Genomic DNA, 22,791 nt, shown 5'->3' with positions numbered 1-22,791 from the left:
CACAGGCTGATTGGCTCCATGCCACGCCGCATTGAAGGCTGCAAACGGATTCCTGACGAAGTATTGAATGCATAACTTAACATAATTATTTGAAGGTTAACTTTTTTGGTATTAAAACACATTTCTTTTATTGGTCGGATGAAATATGCTAATTTTTTGAGACAGGGATTTTGGGTTTTCATGAGCTGTATGCCAAAACTATTAGTATTAAAACAATAAAAGACCAGAAATATTTCAGTTGGTGTGCAATGAATCTAAAATATGACAGCTAAATTTTTATCATTACATTATGGAAAATAATGAACTTTATCACAATATGCTAATTTTTTTAGAAGGACCTGTATATAACAGATGATGTAAAGAAATTAGAATAAATTATTTTACCTTGCACGCCACACGGTGTGGACAGAGCTTTCCAAAACCGAGGGGAGGCTGAATTCTCCGGAGCAAGGTGACCACGTCAAGGTGTTTTATCCTCCCCCTGAAAACAGTGAAGAAGTCATATTGTAAATTTGACCATATCTCTTTTGTCATGCTAATTTTATTCCTGCTCACTTAAAACTTACTTGGCCTCTGGGTCGTATTCGGCCCAGATTCTCTTAAACTCATCAAGATGATGAGGCCCCAAAATTGACCAGTCACGTGTCAGATAGTCAAAGTTGTCCATTATTACAGCCACAAAAAGGTTGATGATCTGGAAAAGGAGGACAAAATCAGTCTCATCCCTTCTAGCCACCAATAAATGACATTTAACATTTTAAGCTTCAATATTATGATCTGAAAAAGTAGAATAACTTATAAATTAAGTTCCCTTGCTCAGAAAAGTACCTTTTTGTCCTTTTGTCTTCTGCACTTACCAGAAAGGCACACAGCATGTAGAAGCTGACAAAGTAAATGATGGCAAACTGGCTGCCACAATCGTCATGGGTTGTGCTGTTTTCATTGGTTGACCCTTTCTCGCATGGGTGATTGGGCGAACACGCCAGCATGATCTCTTGCCACGCCTCACCAGTTGCACATCTGACAAGCACAACAAAAATACAAACATGCAGCATGCAGAGATCCATGCAAAAATATTTAAATACACAAAAAAGAAAAACAAAATTGCATGTAAAGATGTATGCAAAAAACACACATACATAGAGGGAGACACAAAAAGCACAAGTGTGAGCAATTACAATAGCAATTTCACATCTTTACATACAGTGCCTTGCAAAAGTATTCATACCGCTTTACATTTTCTCATTAATACGATAAACTTTATTGTATTTTATTTGAATTTCACCATCACAAAGTAGTGCAGAAGGAAGATGAAACTTACAAATTAAACATCAGTAGTGTATCATGCATTTTTTTTTTATTCAACACCATATCCTAAACCCCAAAAAATATAGAGCGTGTAATATCAGCATTAATACAGCTGTTCTGTGAAGGCTTTGGATAGAACACTGAAGAACAACGGGGTCAAACTTATGAACAAAGAAACGTCTGAAAGTCAGAAACAATGACATCTGCTCTAATCGCGCTAACCTGAAGAGCAGCAGCACTGCCTGAGGGAACGTCTGGAAATTGTTGTTCCTGTTGATTTGCGTGTGGTCCCGCAGCGCTATCTTACCAAACATCTGCACAGTAGGAGCGAAGGGGGGGGGGAAAGAGGGACAGTCACAGCGTTCAGCAAATGATGTCAGCATTGTCAAGAGGGCGGTCAGAATTAGAGGCCGGCTGTCTCCAGCAAATCAAATAAAACTGCAACTCCACATCAAGAGGGAAAGAGACAACACAGCAGCTTACACAAGCAAAGAAAATACAGTATAAGGGCAACAAAAAAAGAGAAGAAAACTCTTTTCTTCTCTGATGAGAAGAAAAGAGAATGACGATTGGACTGACTCCAGGTGGACAGATGAAACATGAAGTTCTGCTACAGGAGAGGAAAGGAGAAAGCTGACGACGGGGTTCGGGCTAGCAATGGGAACAGCTTACCTGCATGCCAATGACGGCGTATATGAAGAAGAGCATCACTATTAGCAGAGCTACATAAGGCAGAGCCTGGAAAAAGGAGAGAAACATCAGTGCTGAGCATTTAGAAGCAATACGCACCAAAACTGCAGACCATTCACTTTTAGTTCCCTTTTCTTTCGTAGTTATGAACTTATTGCTACAAGAGGTCAAAAGTAACTAGTTGGCTCTTTAGGAGGTAAAAGTGAATGCGTCTGAAGTGGCACAGCACCAAAAACAAGCCAGCAGAAACCATCTGACGACACAGTTAGAAACCTTAAGACGGGAACTGATCTCTAAATTTCAGGCATCAGACCAGCTTTACCAGAGATCAGCTGCTGAGCTGTTGGCTAAAATTGCTCCTGTACATTGGTTAGTCAGGCCAAATCATTGTTTTTAAAAACTACTTAAGACTAAATATTATATATATATATAGAGCTGGAAAATGTCACAATTTTTAAAACAATAAAACGGATAAGTTGATGAGTGACTTTAGCGCATTTTGGGATGCCTCCATACAGTAGAAATGCACAACCAAATTCTGATGATGAAGTTGCCTGTGAAACTCTGGACTGTAACTGCTTGGATTGTAAACATAATTTACAGTCCAACAAGAAGTGGCCCAACTTACCAAGCACAAGAGAGAGAACAAATTCCCTTTTGTCTTTTATCTGCAAGTCAATCAAATGATTTAGATTTTTTTTTTTGGTGCTTTGTTGAACTTATGTTATCTAGTGCTTATCTTGCCTACAGGGAAATGACGAGCTTTAGAGTTAGTGATAGTAGGATGTGTAAGAGTTAAAAGAATTGAGAAGGGAGCTAGAAGATGAAAAAAGAGGCGGAGAGGGGAAAGAAGCAGAAAAAAAGTATTTATAATTTCATCCTATTTCCCTAACTACGCTGCTGGAATCCAAACCTCCTCTCCATTACCTCCCTCATCCCATCTCCATGACTTTCTGCAAAAATAAAGAGCAGGGAGGGATGAGGTAAGGAAAGGAGACATTGTTGGGTTTCAATCGTGTAATCTTGGCTCTTCAAGCAAGACCGTAGTTTTATAAGAAAGTGCAAAGTGAGTTAGATTAGCACTTGTGCGCTGCCCCATTTTCTCTAGCATGTAGTGTCCGGTTCTCCCCTCACTTGGAAAGATTTGATGAAGGTCCACAGCAGGGTCCGAATCCCTTCCCCGCGAGATAGCAGCTTCACCAGCCTCATCACGCGGAACAGCCGGAAGAAGGTGATGGAGATCCTGGCGTTCTCTTCAGAATTCTGAAGTCCCTTTTGGTGGGGTTTGGTGTTTTTTTTCAGAGGAAAAAAAAACACAGGACGCATGGGAACACATGCAAATTGATTCGGGAGGGAAGCACACACACACACACACAGTTCACACACACACAGTTCACACAGACGGGTATAAATGGGCAATGACAGACATGCGTATATACACAGACACATGAGCCACACAGGTCGTTTGTATGCATATTACCATAAACACGCACGAAGACGTGGATGTAAATATGCATAACACACATATAAACACACACACACAAACACACAGAGTTAATAAATGGAAATCAGCGTCCTAAGGAAATCCCATCAAAATCAAACAAGAAAAGAGATCTGGGAGAGAATCGGGCAGTCATGCTTATTTACGTGACTTCATGGAAAAATTATTTGGCAACAAATAAAATTATCCAGAAGCTTCTTAATGACAAAGGTCTCTGACTCTTAATTGGCAAAACTGTATTTTTGATCTGGATGGCTATGCTTCTTGGTCAGTCACAGCAACTGAGACTGACCAAAAGTCTTCTACTCTGACAGGTACAGGTGCAATTTTAATAAATTGGGTTGTAATCTAAAGTGAATCCCATATTTGTTACACACTGACGTATTTCGAGAGTCTATTTGTATTACTTTTGGTGATTATGGCATACTGTCTATACACTATATAAACTCGATATTTTGCGTAAGTGCTGCAGGCACGCAGATCAGCCTGTGGCTCTGCTGAGGTGCTAAGAAAGCCCATGTTTCTTTAATAGCTCCATTCAGCTCATCTGTATTGTTACTGGCCGGTCTAGCACAGTGATACCTCCGTTATTATACCCAGTATTTGTACTTTCGTCAACATGGCCAGGTAGCAAGTCCAAAAGGAAAATAAAAAAAGATTTAAATCATCTTAGACGTGTATGAAGTGACTTTTAAAGCATCAACTCCAGAGACTCTGTGCTCTGTGAATCTCCTCCAAAGTAGTGAATGGATTTTCCAGTGTGATGCAGCTCTGGTTATCCCGGTAATTTGTGTACAATTTTCTACACTTTTCCCTCCTTCTACATTTTTCATTATACTGCTCCTTGAACAACCAGAATAGCATCAGTTACCTTAATTAAATTACTGAAATTGATTTTCTCGATTACATTCTAATTTATTAAGATGCACCTGTACATATACTTCCATGAAACTATATAGACACTAGGTAAAATCAGATACAGTGGGAAAGCCCAAGCTTGTTAGCTAATTATCATAGATCACAACTGGAGAATAGGAAAACATTGTAGCTAAGCAAACACTTTCATGTCCCGTATCTGATTACATCTTCCTGAAACTTTGTTAAACACCACAGAAGTTGTCTTTTGAACAATCAATTACTTGGCGTGTGTTGGAAAATTTGCCTTTTTAAATTGTTTATACAAAATTTTAAAAAATGCAAATTTGGAGAAAACCCTTATTCCTAACATCTTAAAGCCACTGACGCTGCCCACAGGAACTAACAAGCGATTAAATATTTAGACGTCTGGCGGAGTGCGTTTCTAATATAGATTTATTTATTTGTACCACTTCTGCTCGCTCCGTGTGGAAAAACAGGGAAAGATATAAAGTGCAGTACCAGTTATCAGTATTTCTGTCCAACAAAAGCAGTAAAAACTACAGAGACGATATGACTAAGGGTCTAATTAATGGGTTAGAAGCGAAGTCAGGACTAACAATAAAAACAGCAAAAATGACGAGGAAATATTAAACAATCTGAATGTGACCCATGAAAACACGGCATCCTGTCTAAAACTTTATTCTATTTTGCCATTTGTATTTTTCCAAGAAGCCATCAAGTCCTCACGTTAATCCCACAGAGAACACACTGTGTGCTCTTACAAAGAACTGGTCATTCTCCACACATCTCATTGCAGTTTGGGACAACAGAATATTACACATACCTTTTAAAAACAACACTTAGCTACATTATGGGTAATTTTGTGCGCTAAAACTCAAACGTTTTTATTTTAGGATGAATTTTGCTATCTTTAACGATAGAAGTCAACTTCTTTTAAGGATAGATTTTGTCCCAGACTCCACTGACAGATAAGTGGAAAACGACGCGTCCTTCTCAGGAGTGGAAATCACAGTTCAGCACTGCAAGTAATACCACAACTGGACCACAGTGGGCGCCACTGCACCAAGAGAAGAGTTGGGCAAGTGGGCAGGAGAGGTACAGTGACAGAAAGTGACAGAGAGAGGAGGAGAGCGAGAAGGAGAGGCTGAAGATGAAAAATGGCTTGATTTAATCAGATACAAACAAAACAGCAAAAAATTTGAAACTGAAACATAGACAGGTGCAGTGCCTGGCTAAAGAGAATGTTTTGTCACAAACATTAATTTGTGTAACAGACCAAGACAAAGTTGCACATTATTTTGAAGTGCAAAATAATGTGCACTTCTTTTGAAGAAGATAAAAAAAAAAACCTTTAAATTACATCATGTATATTCTCTCAAATTCAGTTAAGCGTTTCTGATAGATGCATCTCTGCACCAACACACTGGAATCAAATGACTCAGTTACCTCCTAAAGCATATTATCAAATTCAGCAGAGGCCATTTGTTAACTTAAGGTGGGTTGGAGCAGACATGTATAAGAAAGATGCAAGATAGAATATTGGGAACTGGAGTTGGAGACGATTTATCTAATCCATTTCATTGTGTTTATTTAAGATTGTTGTTCTGGAAGATGAAGCTCAATCTTCATGTCTCTTACTAAGTTTTTCCCCCAGGCCTGCCCTATATTTAGCTTCAATCATACTTCCATTTACTCTGACCAGCGTTCTTGTCTCTGCTGAAACAGAGACAACAATGGCTTTCAGTTGCCTTGGAGTGCACAAATAATTGTCCTGTCAACAAATTCGTCCACCTGTGAACTTTACACTGACGTTAAATGGACTTCACTGAATAATTAAGTTATGGTATCAGATAAAAGGGGCTGAATCTATGTTTTATTTGCAAATAATATTGAAAACCATAATTTTGCTTCCCCTTTATAAATTACTTTGTGTTGGTCTAAAACATTAAATGCATATAAAATATACTTAAGTTTGTTTATAAACTCGGTCCTTCTTACGGCACTGCAGTTAGATGGATGGATAGATAAACGGATGGATGTGGAGGCCAGTGGAGAAGAGAAAAAGGCTGCGTGATGGCGTGATCATGATGACTTGGACCAATGTGAAAGATACCACAATAAGAAACACAACGGTAAATCTACACAAGTCACAGGACTCCAGTTATACCAGACCTGCAATACGCAGTGTCCCTTACCGCACATTCACACACGCACGCACACACAGACATATACATTTATATATACATTCACAATATAAACAAGATGAACAGGGATGTAACTCTGAGCATGCTCGAGCGACAGGAGTAAGATGACACGCCGGAATGCTTTTGATGGTCAGAAAGAGGGATAGAGAGAAGAAAGGAGGGATGGAAAGATGATGGAGGAGAGGAAGGGAGGCGGACGAGGTTACCGTTGGGGCGTACCATTGGCCTTACCACATGGGGGTGAGAGGAGGAAGAAGAGGAAGAGGAGGACGAAGAGGAGGAGGAGGAGGACGAGGACGAGTCAGCTGGCTTTAAGGAAAGGCAACAAAGATCAGCACCAGAGTAGCGCCTGCATGCCTTCCTTTGTGTGTGTGTGTGTGTGTGTGTGTGTGTGTGTGTGACGCCCCCTCCCCCCTTTGCCCGCCCACACCTCCCTCAAACCACAACACAGGAGTTCAGACTTTGATCAACCTTCACATATTGGTGACAAGAGTCATCTCATCTGGGCCTAAAGGGAGATTTATGTGTGATCTTAGGGCACAGGCAGATGGCCGCCATCGCCTCTCAAGGCCACATAAAATCCCTCCCTATCAAAGCAGCGGATGGCTGAAATATGTAGAACCTGTGAGGAACACATCTGTCCGAAGCTTTAAGGTCCCCAACACTTCTTGATTGATAGAGCTGTCTGTATCTTTATAGGCTGATGTCATGGAAACAGATGTCTCTGCATATATGATGTGGCCTCCCTGAAGTTATTGTATTTTCCTGCATCCAGCCGAAACCACTTCAACTGAGACGGCGTGTTTACCGAATGCATCTAGTTTCATGAAGGTGATTATTTTTGGCTGATGGTGGCTTGAAAAGTTAATAAGAATTGGGTTAATTTGTGTCTCGATGCAATTTATTTTAAGGCCATTTGTGTCCATTGCAAGACTTGGCAATAACAGCCTGTAGGGAGACACCTGCTGGTCAGCCCTGGGATTACAGCAGTTAAGGCTGGAGCCGTACGAGCAAAACGTTTAGTGACACTCCGTGTTTTAACTGGCCATGTTAAAATGCCTTCCCACAATATAACTGCAATTAAAAATTATTTTTAAGGCTGGGTTTAAAGAAAGGGGAGGAAGTTAAATAGGAAAGCAACAAAGAAAAGGAAGTGAAAACCGGAAAGTCAGGGGAAAAAAGTGTTATAAAATCATGGATAAAGAAAAAAAAAAACAGGAAATACTAAATACGAAATATATTTTGGGGAGAAGGAAGGGATTTTAACAAGGTCATACACATATGATCACACACGTATCATGAATAAAGCATATTCTTGTAATATTCACTACAAACTTTAGTGAAAGAGTTTAAGCCTTTTTGCCTATAATTGATTTCTGTACAATGAGATCACTTGACTCTTGGCATCCTTTCTTCAAACCATAGCTTTTACTTAAGTATGCTAATAAGCATATTCTAGAAAATTAATTTACTCTCTTAAGTTTCCCTCAAACTAAAGTATAAAATGGAGATCAAATTCTAAATTTGAATCAAAATGTGCATCACCAAAGTATTTAATAGTGTGCCCGTTTATGTAACTGTATCCAATAAATTAGTTTACTTATCACTTGAATTGCACTATATATATATATATATATATATATATATATATATATATGTAAATTATTTTTATAAAGGAATGCCTTTTGTTAAATCAGAAAAACGTAGTCTTTTAATTGGGTTCTGCAGAGTAAAAGAATCCGTATGGTTGAATAAAAGCTTAAAAACTGTATGTGCTTAATTGATCTGAAATAAGCTGTAATATACTGAGTTAAAGTACTGCTAAATTTTCAGCTTAATAAGTAGGAACCACATGACAGACTACAGGAAAACGGTGTCCCCGAGTGAAATGCTACATGTGGTGAACGTGTGTCCAGAACAGACGGAGACAAACCAATCCAATAAACAGTATTCTGTTCAGGCCGAACCGTGCAGATGTGAGTGATTCTATCTGCAGCTCTGGATTGACGAGCTTATTTAACTTGAGCTGCTTTCTCACATTGCACATAAAATTTTCAAGCAAAAAAAAAAAAAAAAAAATCAGTTCCATGGGTAACATGGGAGCCCTCTTCAAATTGATACTTTAAGGACGTCAAGTTCTCTAATTATGAGAAATGTTTGTCATTACATGAAATGTATGCTAAACGACATTTCATGATGATGCAATTAGCGGATTGAGCTGCGAGGACGAGGGGAAGCCCATGTTACCCTGCTTGCATTTCAGGAGAGCAAGCAGCACCACAGACCGACGAGAGAAAAAAGATGAGGAGAAGGAGATATAAACATCAACAACAGAAGGTAAAGTGAACTGAAAAAGCTCAGAAAGTAAAGAAGAAAGGCAAGAAAGGTAGGAGAGGAGGAAGCATTCCAAAGAGAGAAATAGATGCAATCCATAACTGGCATCTTCTGCAAGACATCACGCAGAGCAAACCACTACCAATCTGTTCGTACTAGTTCTACACAAACCAAAGTAAAATGTAAAAGAATCCGGACAAAGTTTAAGAAGCACCCGCAGGATGCTGGGGGAGAATTAAAGACCCAGCAATAGGGAAATATATTTTTCTTTCAATAGCTGCAAGAAAAGAAACAAATTCAGCTAATCTAAGTCAACAGGCACCCAACAGAGCGGGAAAGTGGGCGCACCCAGATGGGATGTTTTAGCCTTTTAATTATTTACTAAAGACAAAGTGATAACATTTTAAAAGCTAGTCTGTCACGACGCTTCATTTCATACTTTATCAAAAAAAGCATTTCTTGTGCTATGCAGTTGGGGGGGAAAAAGAACTTGGACTTCTGTGACTAATGAAATGAAGTGGCAGGCTAACATTTAAAATGCCTATTTAACAGGGTCCTGGTTCAAAACAGGCATTCCTATCAGGATTGAAGTGCGGAGGGTTTCTTAAAAAAAAAAAGAGAGAGAGAGAGAGAGGAAAACAAAGTGTAGCTTTGGATACTCAATGCCCAAATTATTAAAAGCCTTCAAGTAAATAAAAGGAAAAGGAAAAGGACTTGGTGCATGCCTTTAGATTAGACGTCAGAATAAAAAAAATTACTCATTCAATTAACCAAATCAATCAATTAATCTCTCAAACTGATCCAATCAGTCAACTAAGGTGCACAATTCAAACCAAAGTGTGCAGTGCAACATCAGTGAACTGTATAGATGACAAAGGTGTATATCACTGGCCCAGTAAACCTCGACATTCAGGTGACTTTTTTTTATTGTTCTTTTCAACTAATATGAATTGTTATTATAACAATTTATTTATAAGATCTATATTCATTTAAAATGAAAATTCTGCCAAAAAATGGATTTTGTTAAACAACTATTTCCTGCAAAAAAAAGGAAAAAAAAAATAAAAAAAGCTGAATAAAATATCCAGATACAGTTGGGAATTTATCCTGTGTCTTTTAAAGGCAGTGTAGTCAGCCTCTCAAGGGGCAAATGGATTCTCTTTCTAAAGCCATGAGGAAAAAGTGCCAAACTCATACACTCCTGGGATAAACCACCCTTAATTTGTATGCAGGAGCCACTGTTTTCTGAGGTAAAACGTGCTTTTCAGCTCAGGGGAATAGACCGATGTGCCACGAACATTCTTGTCCTCAATGAAACTAATATCTGATAATATGGAATAATTTTCAGCTAGTAATATACATCCAGCGCCGTTTTCTTTATTGCTTTTGTAAAATATTTGCCTGTCAGTGGCAAACCTAATTTTTATGTGTATTAAATAAGCTAAGGATGCACCAATTACTAATTCACAACCACTTTAAGATTAATTAAGATGGCCATGTCTTAGCAGCTACTTTAAAATGGGTAACCAGAGTGTATAGACTTTAGTTTTCTTAAACGGCCAAAATATTCACTTGAAGAGTGATAGTTGAAGCGAAACTTGAAGAGATTTTGTGCATTTGCTGAAACATCAAGTCTCGTCATGAATGAAAACTGTTGTGATGTAATCCTAACACAAGTGGGTTGTTAAGTTTACATGCTACATTTAATTGCATGCATAACCACAATAACTTTTTACTCTAAGTTTAAAATCCAAAGATCAATCGGTTATTTAACCGTTCAGATAATGGTAGTTTTTTTTCTTTTACTTTAATAGAAAATATTCTGAAAATTTATCCAGAGACAACACACAGTCGTCTCTACTCCTTTCAGAAATGGTACCTTAGCATCACATAAAGCAACCGTTGACCTTAATATGTAAACACAACAGACACTGAACATTTTGACTTTGTCTTTGGGGGAATTCATTCTTATTCAGCCCCACTGCTGACCATAGAGCCTCCATGGCGATATTAAATGAAGTCATGCATATATTTGCATAAATTTCACGGAGTACTGAGTAAATCCATTTATGGATCAAATTCTCCCCCCACCCCATGTATGCACATTATGATAAAAGCAACTTGTAATTTTTTTTTTGCCCCCCTCATTTAAGCTTCAAGTGTTCCTGGTCATTTATGAATCGAGAGTTTTCGATCCTCGGGTCAAAACTGAAAATATCTTCCGCTGTTCTTTAATACTTGAAAGAGTCATGCTTTTTGCATGTTCGGAAAACATTCGACACAGAAACGGGCCTGGATATGCCACCTTTGTATCTCCCATGCTATACAGTGTCCATCATGCCAGGGGTAATGTTTCGTACTTCCCTCTGGCAGTGATGAAAGATCGGATAATGTGTAACCAAACCAAGTGCTGAGGAAATGCAAAAGGTTTCTATTGACAAATGCAATAGTCTTTGATGCTACCAACGCTCAGCAGACCGAGGCATGTGCACCCATCTGTAGCCGTTTCAAATATTTGGGAATCGCATCAAAAGAATTGGCAGTGAGAAGACGGGGAACAGTGTGTTGCAAAACATGCGGTTTTTATCGTAAAAAAAAAAAAAAAAAAAAAAGGGGGAATAATGGTGACCGTGTTTTAATTTGATTCTGCAACATCTGTGAATTTCAATGGCCGTCTCTGAAGTTCACTTGGTTATTTGAAAAGCTTGCGAGATAGGAATCAGCGCTCGGTCTGTTTGTGTGTGAGGGAATGGCAGAACAGGCAAGGCAAAAGGAAGGAAGGAAGGGAGGGAGGGAGGGAGTTGGACTACTTACGTTAACCTCAGTGATCGCTATGTCAACAATGCTACCCACAACTATCAAGGCATCAAATGTGTTCCATGCATCAACAAAATAATGCTGTGTGGGGGATGGAAAGAAAAAGGGGGGAAAACAACAGAAGAACAAAGAAAAGGACAGAACGTAAGACATAAAAAAAGAGATGGAAACGACAGAAATCAAAGGAGAGAGGAGAAAAAAATAAGATAAAAACATTACATACAGGAGCATTGGAGTTCTGAGCAGGAGGAAAGAGGGAGAGAATCAACAAAATTAAACGGCGAACAAAACAAAAGAAGGGGCAGTCTGAAAAAGATGGACAGCAGAGGAGGAGCAGCAGCAGCTGGTCATGCTTGTCCATGAGAGGAGATGTCGTCAAGAACCACAGTCAGGAACAAAATCACAACAACAATGAAAAAGTGCCTTCTGCTGGAGTTAAGAAGCTGCGTGAGACTGCTTGGGATTGGTCAGTGAGTTAGTTCAGTTAGTGAGGGGTATGTGCGATCAAATGAAATAAATCTAGAACCCAACAACATTTCAAATACAGCAAAGAAGGAGAGCGCAATTGATAAACTCTGTAAGGCTGAACCCTGCCTGCGAAGGCTCTTCTTTCTTGTTTGGAAAGCCGTAAGGCTGGGAGAAGGTGATGAAGGAGGTCCCCCTTAGTGGCAGTGGCCATCTTGGATTTAAGTATGAAGGGAGAGGAGAAAGGAGGAAGAAGAAGTAGGAAGAAAGAGAAACAGGCTGACAAAGAAGACAGAAACTGCAGCCTGACACAGATGTCGAGAAGAGGGGATAGAGAGCGTAGAAAAGAAACACGAGACGAGGACAGGAAGAGAAAAGACAACAAGAGCGAAAAGGGGGGCATCGTACTTACGTTGATCTCACTGAGAATGACGTCTATTATGCTGCCAATTACGATGAGGAAATCAAACACATTCCAGGGATCACTAAAGTACCCCTACACAGGATGAGGTGAGCAAGAGGAGGAGGAGGGTGAGAAAGGTATGTTAGAAGGAAAACAACATCTGCTGCCACTTCGCAGCCCCCATTAAGGTGGTATGAAGCTGTACAGTGGACTGTAGAAACTTAAAAAAAACAAAAAAAAACAAATCAACTCAACGTGATGAGCTGGCGCATAAAAGTGCAAGATGTTACCATAAAACTTTGGACCCGTTCAAAAATGGCGTGTTCAACTGTTGTTGATTTCGGTGCCTTGCAAAAATACAGAAACCCCTTGAACTTTGTCACAACTACAAAATTCCATGCTTCTTTTTTTAATTTGTTTTTTTCTTTAGGATTTTATGCACCAACAAAATGATTGATTGATTCAAACATAATGTTCAACACTTGCCACGTACTTGCAGTTTAGGTGGTCTTAGTAGATTTGCAGTGGTGCCATAGTCTTTCCATTTCCAGGCAATGGACTGAACAGTGCTCAATAAGATTTTCTAAATCTTGGGGTTTGGGTTAATTTTGCTACAACAAGATTAAGGGCTACCTCTCTAATTAAGCTGGTGCCTGGTGTATCCATCATGTTGGTCTGGCACATAAAATCCTAATAAAGTACAAACTTCTGGCTGTAAGATATAGCATGTAAAGTACATAATTAAAATATGTATGCATATACACTTTTGCAAGACACCATCTATACCGAACTGCCATTGTAACATATTAACTGATGCTCTATATAGTAGCTCTATAAATAAAAAACATCTTAACTAATCTTTGGTATGATGGCTTTAGTCATTTTTAGGAAATCATAGTAAACTTCAGGCATATTAGAATTTATTTACAGTACTAATGAATAGATCGATTACATCTAACAAGCTCACATAGGCACACATGGCTTGTAAAACTAAGGAGGGCGTCATCAAACACTGCAAATCTTGACAAACTTGCTTATAACCAGAAGCATACGATCATAACTCCCAAATTAAAAACAAAAAGAAATTAGAAAAGCCATTTAAAACATTTAGACATCCTTTTGGCTGTAAAACCTGCTTAAAAAGAAAACAATAAATTAGACAGCATGCAGTAGACGTTGTCCAGATGGGATTTCATGCTGGAGCCAATTCCAAGATTACCTGCAAAGTAGACCTGAGCCTTTTTTCACATTAACAGTTCAATGATTGTCAAACCACACAAAGTGACACGCGTTTCTAGCAGAAATTCCTACAAGAGCTTTGCAAAGTTCAATCATGCAACAGAAATATTTCTTACACATACAGTAAATATTTCATGAGATTTAATGTAATTTTCTATACTGAAAGATTCCTTTATAATTACAAATGTTATCGGACAGCATAAATTTGAAACCTGAGCTCTTAATTCAGGAGGTAGAAGTTATGCTACTGATTGTTTGTAGGCATTTTTCCATTAACGCTGCTGTAATTGAGCGAAGCATTCCCATCTGTTACTGTTTGAGTTGCTAATACACAAGGGGATTATTAGCCTGGACCAATGAATGAATGCAGCTACATAGCAACCACAGTGAAGTAACGAGGGAGTGGTGAGATTAAAATATGCTGTGCACTTTCTGTTCTGTTATGCCTGGTTATGGCAAAACCGATGCCCCTTAAATTATATTCGCTTGCGTTGTTTATATCACAAAATAATAGACATTCTCAAATCTACAATGAAGTACTTGTTGAAAACGTACCCTGGGCTTGAAGGCGATTAATTTTAGGATCATCTCTACTGTGAACAGTCCTGTGAAGAGCATGTTGAGGATGTTCATTGCATCATTGAAATTTTTGGTCTGTCCATGGTGCTGCAAAAGAGAAAAAGGGAATGTAACAGTATTACTAAATGCAGCACTCTCCACAATGGCTCATCCAAAAAAAAAAGTATTTTATTGCTGCAGCTAGCATAATCTCAGTCAGCAACAACAAAAATCTAATCTTTGATTTCAAAACGTCTAATTAGTGTCCATAAATCCTGAATTATACCCAAAGTTGTTTCAGAATCAGTAATTCCTAACTTGGGATTTTCTTCCCACCTGAATGAAAGCCCTTGATTTCTTGTTAGTGTGTATTTGTACAACTGCAATAAAAGCTGAACATTTTCAAAAGGCTTTTTTTTCCCTCTCTCTCTCTTTATGCCAGGCTTGCTGAAAACTCTGGAGAGTGCCGAGTGTCGGTGTACATGTGTGACTCACCTGCATGGCCAGACAGATGGTGTTGAGGAGGATGAGAGTGAACATCAGGTACTCGAAGTAGGTAGAGTTGACCACATACCACACCTTGTACTGGTAAGGGTTCTTGGGGATGTAACGACGCAGCGGTCGAGCCTTCAGGGCGTATTCCACACACTGACGCTGAGACACACATCCACAAATGTGAGCTTTTACCTCTTATATTGGCCTGCATGGTAGTTCTCTTATTTTATACCCCCCTTTTTTTTTTATCCCTGACTATCGAACTGTAGGAGATCTAGAAGAGTTTTTTGGTAGTCTTGTCTTATTGCTGCAACCTGCCTTTCATATTTTCATGTTTGACATTATTGAATCCCATTATCAAGTAGGACAGTCCCTTATTGCCTAACCCAACCCCCTCCCCCCTGTCCATGACGCTGATCTACCGCACTATAAAGCACCCCCAGACCAAACCAAGCACTACCTGGTTCTTGTCCAGCTCACAGTTCTTATACTCCTGCTCTCCTTGCTCCTGAAATGTGACGATGACGAAACCGACGAAGATGTTCATCATGAAAAAGGCGATGATAATGATGTAGATGATGAAGAAGATAGAAATGACCACGCGGTAGTTGTAGATTGGTCCAACATCTTCAGCGTGAGAGTCTATGGCTCGGTACAGCAACCTAACAGAGCACGGACAAATTTCAGTTAATTGTCAGAGATGGACCCACGAAAGAGATGAGTTAAGCTTCGTAGTGGCTTGCAAAAAATATTTGTACCTTCTGAAGTTTTTACATTTCGTTACCTTACAACCACAACCTGCCTTTTCCGTCTATTTAATGTATTTTATGTGGTGAACAAATGCAAAAACAATAAAAAATCACATAAATGTAAAGTTGAAACAAACAGTCCAATAACTTTCAAAATTGCATCCCTAAAATAAACGCCACCATAACTGCACAAAAAAGTATCAACTAAGAAGGGTGGAAAACAAATGGATGTCAAATTTTTTATTTGGAATAAAAAAAGACAAAATAGAAATTTCTTATGTGAAAAAGTTCAAGTAGTATGAAGTCTCCTGTAAGTCAACGTAAGTAGAAAGAAACACACCCGGGCCAGCCCTCAAACGTAGACACGGCAAACAAAGCCATCATTCCCTGCAGGACATCATCAAAGTTGAAGTCGCTGTTTTCCCAGATTCTCAGGGCCTTTTCTGGTTTCCCCACGTCCCCATCCTTATACATGATGTAGGAACCTCTGAAAACACAAGTGCGCACACATTGATGTCCAGCAAATAGAGTCTAAGAGGAAAAAAAATACCATTCATGGTAAAGGGGGTGTTTTCATACCTGCACTCTGCCTGAGTTTGTTTGGAGCTGTCACTACAGTAGAAGAACTTGCCCTGTTTGAAAGACGTACAATTTTTTTTTTGTTTTTGTTTTTTTCCTTTAGCTAAAGACGGATGTTCTGCTCTCTTTTCCTTACCTTGAATAGTTGCACTCCAATACAGGCAAACATAAACTGGAGCAATGTAGTGACGATGACGATGTTGCCGATGGTTCTGATGGCCACAAAAACGCACTGCACGACATGCTAAAAACCACAGCAAAGATTACAGTTAGCGTATTGATGTCGGCCTCTTTGAACCAGGAGAGTATTTTCTTTCTTTCTTTCTGTGTGTGTGTGTGTGTGTGTGTGTGTGTGTGTGTTTGTGTGAACCTTTAGTCCTTTGGCTCTGTTGATGGCTCTCAGCGGTCTCAGCACTCGCAGGACTCTCAGGATCTTTACAACATTAATTGCACTGGACCTGAAAAAAATGACGTGGTAAACTAATACCCACTCGAAAGTACCTGCATTTTGGAGGAACTCGCAACACAGCTCATCTGCGTTTTTATTTTACCCCAAACAAAAAAAACCTCAAACGAGATAAGGATAATCCTATTAATGATTTTTTTGCCCCCATTATGACCCAATTATTAATAAAGCTAAAGCCATTCTAACATTTTTTAATATTCTCTCTGACAAGAATGATTCATAAGAGACTTTATCAGCAATTTTTTAATACAGACACACAAAAACATTGACAAGAACACGGGTACAACATGAAGAGACCAACATAAAGACACAAGACGTTTTACAAGCAAACAGAGAAATTATGTGCTGTAAAAGAGTGTCAGGTCAAGCCGACGGTCAAACAGTGTGAACCCTTAAAGGAGGTGCTCAAAAAGAATGACTTGTACGGAACTACAAGAGGACCAAATTTATATGTTGACATTTTGAGTTTATCCACTAACTGATTAGTAAAACCAAGAAGACTGGTTCTCTTAGCAACTGAACCAAGTTTCTGTGCATAATTAGTTACTCTGAAAGCCAACACATATGCTTTTATAAAAACAAAATACAGCTTATTTACTGTAAATTAGAGATGGGACTGATCCAATATCAATATTGAACCCAGCACTAACATGTTTTTGTTGTTGTTGTTGTATTGGATATGAACTAAGAGCACAGATCTATTCATGAATCCAGGATCTGTCATTATGTGCTGCTGGAGGTGATGTTCAAGGCTAATCTTACTCTGGAAGTGTGACATTACAGCCATAAAAAATGTTAATCACACGCAATTGCAACATACTGGAACAGTTAAATCTTCTCATTGTTTTTCTTAATGAACTAGTGACACACATGGTGTTGTACATTCTCTATGCTTCCTTTGGAATTTGAACGTGTAAAATGAACAAAAATACATTTTGCCCATTTGTATTGGCATTGGTCGTTGGTACGCTACGGCTATTAGGAAATCTCACTCGTTTTCCAAATTGTTTCATTCATACAAGCTTATTTTTACACCATTATCAAAACCAGCACTAACTGCATTCTGGATCGGCAAATATTGATATCAAAAGGTAATTAAATTCCTATATCAGGATTAGATAAGAACCCATCTTTCCATTAGAGTCGTTAGAAGAATTCAAAATGTCAACATAAATTTTCAACAGGGTGACTCTGGGGGAGGCTAAAGGAGTGATTTGAAGAGAAACATTATTTTTGAAAAGAGAAAATAGGATAAAAACACCTGTTGTGCAACTCTTTACAGAGGAAGGAAAAAGTCTGAAAGCAGTTAAAGGCAGTTTCCGTGGAGTGGGATGTTGTCAGCCACATATCACAGTCAAACTAGCTGTGAGGATATACTCAAGTTATAGCACATTCTTTGAAAAAAAGTAATAGTTTAAGATATTGACTGAGTTGAGCGGGCTGACAGGGATGAAGAACACTATTTACCAACCACCTGAAGATAAGAAGTACTCTATCCATCTAAAAGAAAAGCAAAAATACAAATAGGACCATAAGATATTAAGATAAATATTGGCCAGGATGCCAATAAAAATGTTCCATGTATATACGGAGTGCTTCAAAACTATTTACATTCTTAAGTTTTGTTGTTGTTGTTTTTTAGTTTTGTCATGTTGCAACCACCAACTTCTGTGTATTTTAAAGTGAAATTCATTTCCAGAAAAATAAAAGTAGGAAGTGGAAAGAAACTGATACTTACTGTTAAAGAAAAGCTTCTGAAAAGAGGAGCATCCTTTATTCTAATGACTAATTATACATCTTCTAAATAGAACTGGTAGCCCTACAGTTTCACAAATGCGTTGCACAAATCTCAGAATTTTATTTACTACCATCTACTAGAAGGTTTTCGGCACATCTGCACAACTATTTTTTATGTCTTACAAATTATGCAGACCCAATAAAGCCCCAGGCAAATGTTTCAACTTGATAGACCTAGAAAATTTGTCATTTAAGTCATATGAGATTAAGACAAATAGACTACAAAACAGCTGAGTTCTAAAATCTCAAAAAAAAAAAGTTATTTTGGTTTTATGGAATAAAATCCCAAAGAAATACATTAGAGTTTGTGTTTGTAACATGACAGTCTAAAACAAAAAAGAAAAAATGTTCAAGGCGTGTTATTACTTTTGCAAGGTACTGTTCAGTGTGTTAATCACCAATCCAAGCCGGCCCTGCTTCTCTTTATATTAAACATGACAAAATAACCACGTGTCGACTTGCATTCACCTAAACTTCTGATCAAAGTGCCTCATAGGAAAATAAAAAGAAAGTGCTATGTTGTAAGAGCCACAGGCACAATAAAATGCAGCACCATCACAATTAATTCAACTGTGATACATTCATGAAAAATCCCACACACTCATTCAGTACCTTTAACAAGCAAATAAAACCCACTGAGTTTAACATTCACGTGTAATTTCTATAGCCCAGGAGAGTATACCTTTATTCAGAAACAGCAGAAATGAATTTGACCCATTACATTAATAAAATAGGTGACTGCTCAATTTATCCAAGACCCAGGATAATTTAGCCACTGAAAAAAATATCTTATGGTCAAAAACTAATTATGCAGCCTCCTGCAAATACATATTACGACATAAATTTAGCACCAAGTCATGTTTTTTTTTTATACAAGACATCCAAGCACAAATGGATGTGCTTGACATTTTTAGGTTACTTTTTTTTTTTAATCAGATTTTCATCGAGACCTACTAAACTCTCCAAGACCATAGAAATATCAAATCAAAAGAGTGACAACTTTACACGGTAGAGGTGAAGGTCTATTAAAGGGGTTATTAATACAGACTAATGTGGACTTACGTCGAGAAGTCTAGTCTATTAAGCATTAGAGACAGAGAGTGTAGCAAAGCATATTAAACATCACAGCAGTTTAAGGAGTTATTAGACTAGAAGCAGAAAATAAGGAGCAGAAAACATCCTTTTTAATAAACATCACAAAGGGATAGAGGGTCTAATGCAACATCGTGTGACAAAGTTAAGGTAAATGTGAAGTGTGGCAGAGTTCCAAGCTCAAATTGTTGTCAAACCGCTAAATACAGGTGAATTAGCTCTACAACTCATGCAGTCAACTCCAATCTTTTGTGCGATGCTAGAAAATTAAACACTATTAAGTCTTGATACACATTTGCATTGCTTTCCGAAATGATGATGAAGGTATTCTTGCAGAAAGTTATGATTACATAAACATTACCCGTTAAGACTGTAAAACATGCCGAGCAAAAGTCGTCGATGCACTTACTGTATTCCAGAAGAGATGAGAGAAACGCTGACCACTACTAAGTCCAGAATGTTGAAATAATTTCTACAGAATGAACCTTTATGGAGGAAGGCTCCATAGGCTGTCATCTGCAATTAAATGGACAATGTTTTCTAACATGTTTTTTTTTAATATGGAATAGTTACATTTTTAACTAACTCAGCCTCATCTAGACCTAATTGCTAACAGTATATAGCTAATTACTTTCACAGAATCTCAAAAGCAAGACAAATGTTGGCAACATTTATCAGAGTGGGGTCATAAAGTCCTCTCTAAGGCTTTAGGATTTTAACATAAAATAACGATAGTTGTTGGTGCCTTTGTATTTACGCAGAGTATTTCTGCATGAAATATTTAAGCTTGTTTAATCTGGAGAGAGTGTGCCAAAAAAAAAAGAGAAAAAATATGTGTCAAAAGTATTTGGCATGCTCCAAAATGTATGTTATCACCAGTAAACACTACCTTAAGAATGATCTCAATGGTGAAGAGTCCAGTGAAGACGTGATCTGCATAGCCCAGGATCTGAAAGCACAACGGGAAGCATTGTTTTTTTGTGCTTGTCTCATCTATATAACCATTAAATCTCGAGGAGTAAACAGAAATATTTCATAGTCGTTTAATCTTTTCCTGTAATGAAAATGTAACTTTTTTTCCCCTCTAACAGTGAGGATTTTTCTTACCTAAATGTTATCTTTCATATGTTCTACTAGAGCTGCATAAAATATTGAATCGCATTCATCATTGGAACATCAATATTTGCAATACTGCACCCGCAATGGATTTCTTGCATTAAATTTTTGATAGGATATTATATTTTAAGAACATATTTATGTATTCTAAGGCATTCATACTTTGCTCACAAATAATACATTTGGACAGTTGGATGGACTCCAACTGCTCTTGATGCCTATACTGGATGTATGGTTTGGTTTTTGTAAATTTAGATGAGCAGCAATTTTATAGTTGGTATTTCCTGATTATGAAGATCAACACATTTCAGTGTCCCTTACTGAAATGGTATGTCTGCTTTTCTCTTCTCATTTTGAAGCCTTGCCAAGAGAAATAGGCCTCTTCTTTTTCTCTTTTACTGATTAATTATTGATTAACTTTTAGAATAAATGTAAATCATCAACTAAAATAGCAACAATCCAAAAGAGCACTGTGGATGACTCCACATAAACTAACATTGTAAAGCATTTGTTAAGATTTATTTCAAAAAGAGACAAAAAAAATTGCAAGCAGATTAAAATGCATGCAACTCTCTAAATCTCTAACTGCTCCTAGGTGCTTGCCCTGTTTAACTGTAATGTGTACCAATGCCAGGGAAACTTCTATAAAGCAGATCCCCGTTGGCCCCAGGGGGACGCGTGTTTCTGACTGAGAGAGGAAACAATGTACATGAGCAGATAAAACACTCATGGTGCTCAGCCTTTCCATTATACCACAGCACAATTACCACCATAAACACTAAATAAATAATAAGCTGTATAAACAACACACAGCGAGGCTTTATTAATAAATGCAGCTGCCTCATAAGGACAAACTGTAATGACTTTGTAGTTTTAGAGCTTTGCGCTCGAGGCCGAACGTCTCTGCTCCCATCTCGTGATAATACAACACTTGAGGACAAAAGACATTGTTTTAATGCACCTCAGTACAGAGTTTTGGTTAAGTGAAGGCTAACTAAAGTAAAATAAGCAATTTGTATGTGTACAAAACAAAGATTACACTTATATTTCTTGCTTGGGTAAAAAAAAGAAAGCATGCATTAAAGTGAGAAAAGAAGAGTTTTTTTTTGGAAGTTAATAATAGTTACAGTACTGGAAGCAATCTCATTAAGTGTAACGGGCCAGGCACAAACAGCTCAGTTTGTCTATATTTTGCTGTCAGCTATAATCCTTTTAGTTAATAATATGTGTATAGGTTGCTAATGATGGCTACCAAGACATCAGTCTGTGCCGTGCTTGATGTGGGTCTTATCTGGCCCCATATGAGTGGAGGGCCTCAGGTCCAAATCACAACAACAGCAGATTAAGCTAAAGGACATGGCAAACAAAAGGAGTCTAAGAAATATTTTAAAAAGGTAAAGAAATATATAGTAACTGCACCAGTTCTAAAAGAGAATCTCGGTTTATTTAGTTCATAAATTGTAAATTCAACTTCTCCTGAATTGAACTTATGACAAGTTATGACAAAGCAATTTGCTTTATATCATCTTTAGGCCTCTAATGATAAATATGACAGTTCTTTTTCCAAGGTGGAAGAATCTGATTACACCTTGTGCTAAATATGCTAATATATATATATATATAGCAATAAAATAAAAATTAGAGCAATGAGAATTCCCATTTTTGTTTGTCCTGTCATCCTTCACTTGTCTAAGATCAGGTGTCGGTGATAACCGGTCTAGAAAGACGACGCTCTCCCTAGTGACAATCTCCAGCTCATTCTGAGGGATCCAAAGGAATTCATATCCCAGAAGGCGTCTGCGATGTCCCTTCGACGAGTTCTGGTTCTGATTCATTCATGCAAGTCAGGATGCAGCGGAGAGCAGAGGATGAGACATGCAGATTTCCAGACGCATAATCAGTATAGCTGATTGCTTGTAATATCCCAGCAGGAAGTCGTAATCCTTTACATTTCAAGAGTCAAGTGGCCCGAATGAGGATCAAAACCATAATTAACGGACATAGGATGTAATTTAAAAAAAAAACGTGAGGGAAAAGTACATTAAAACGCAGACAAATTTAATTATATTCCACACATATTCATCGGAATATTTAACTAA

General features: G+C 38.0%; 1 protein-coding gene across 1 annotated transcript in view; it reads right to left on the bottom strand.

Annotated features, from left to right (window-relative positions):
• Nucleotides 1-22,791, bottom strand: part of cacna1c (calcium voltage-gated channel subunit alpha1 C) — a 77,889-nt gene that overhangs the window by 21,584 nt on the left and 33,514 nt on the right. Inside the window, 14 exon segments of the mRNA XM_088003532.1 lie at nt 385-481; nt 567-694; nt 858-1,020; nt 1,531-1,622; nt 1,981-2,046; nt 3,133-3,444; nt 14,396-14,506; nt 14,810-15,052; nt 15,354-15,555; nt 15,983-16,129; nt 16,222-16,274; nt 16,358-16,679; nt 19,986-20,092; nt 20,466-20,525. Of these exon segments, the coding sequence (XP_087859658.1) occupies nt 385-481; nt 567-694; nt 858-1,020; nt 1,531-1,622; nt 1,981-2,046; nt 3,133-3,444; nt 14,396-14,506; nt 14,810-15,052; nt 15,354-15,555; nt 15,983-16,129; nt 16,222-16,274; nt 16,358-16,679; nt 19,986-20,092; nt 20,466-20,525 (2,103 nt within the window).

Source organism: Poecilia mexicana, unplaced genomic scaffold, assembly GCF_051168715.1.
Source record: "Poecilia mexicana isolate PSO_F unplaced genomic scaffold, ASM5116871v1 scaffold_23, whole genome shotgun sequence".
NCBI lineage: Eukaryota > Metazoa > Chordata > Actinopteri > Cyprinodontiformes > Poeciliidae > Poecilia > Poecilia mexicana.
The sequence above is the reverse complement of the archived record's forward strand: the minus strand, read 5'-3'. Positions and strand labels throughout refer to the sequence as shown.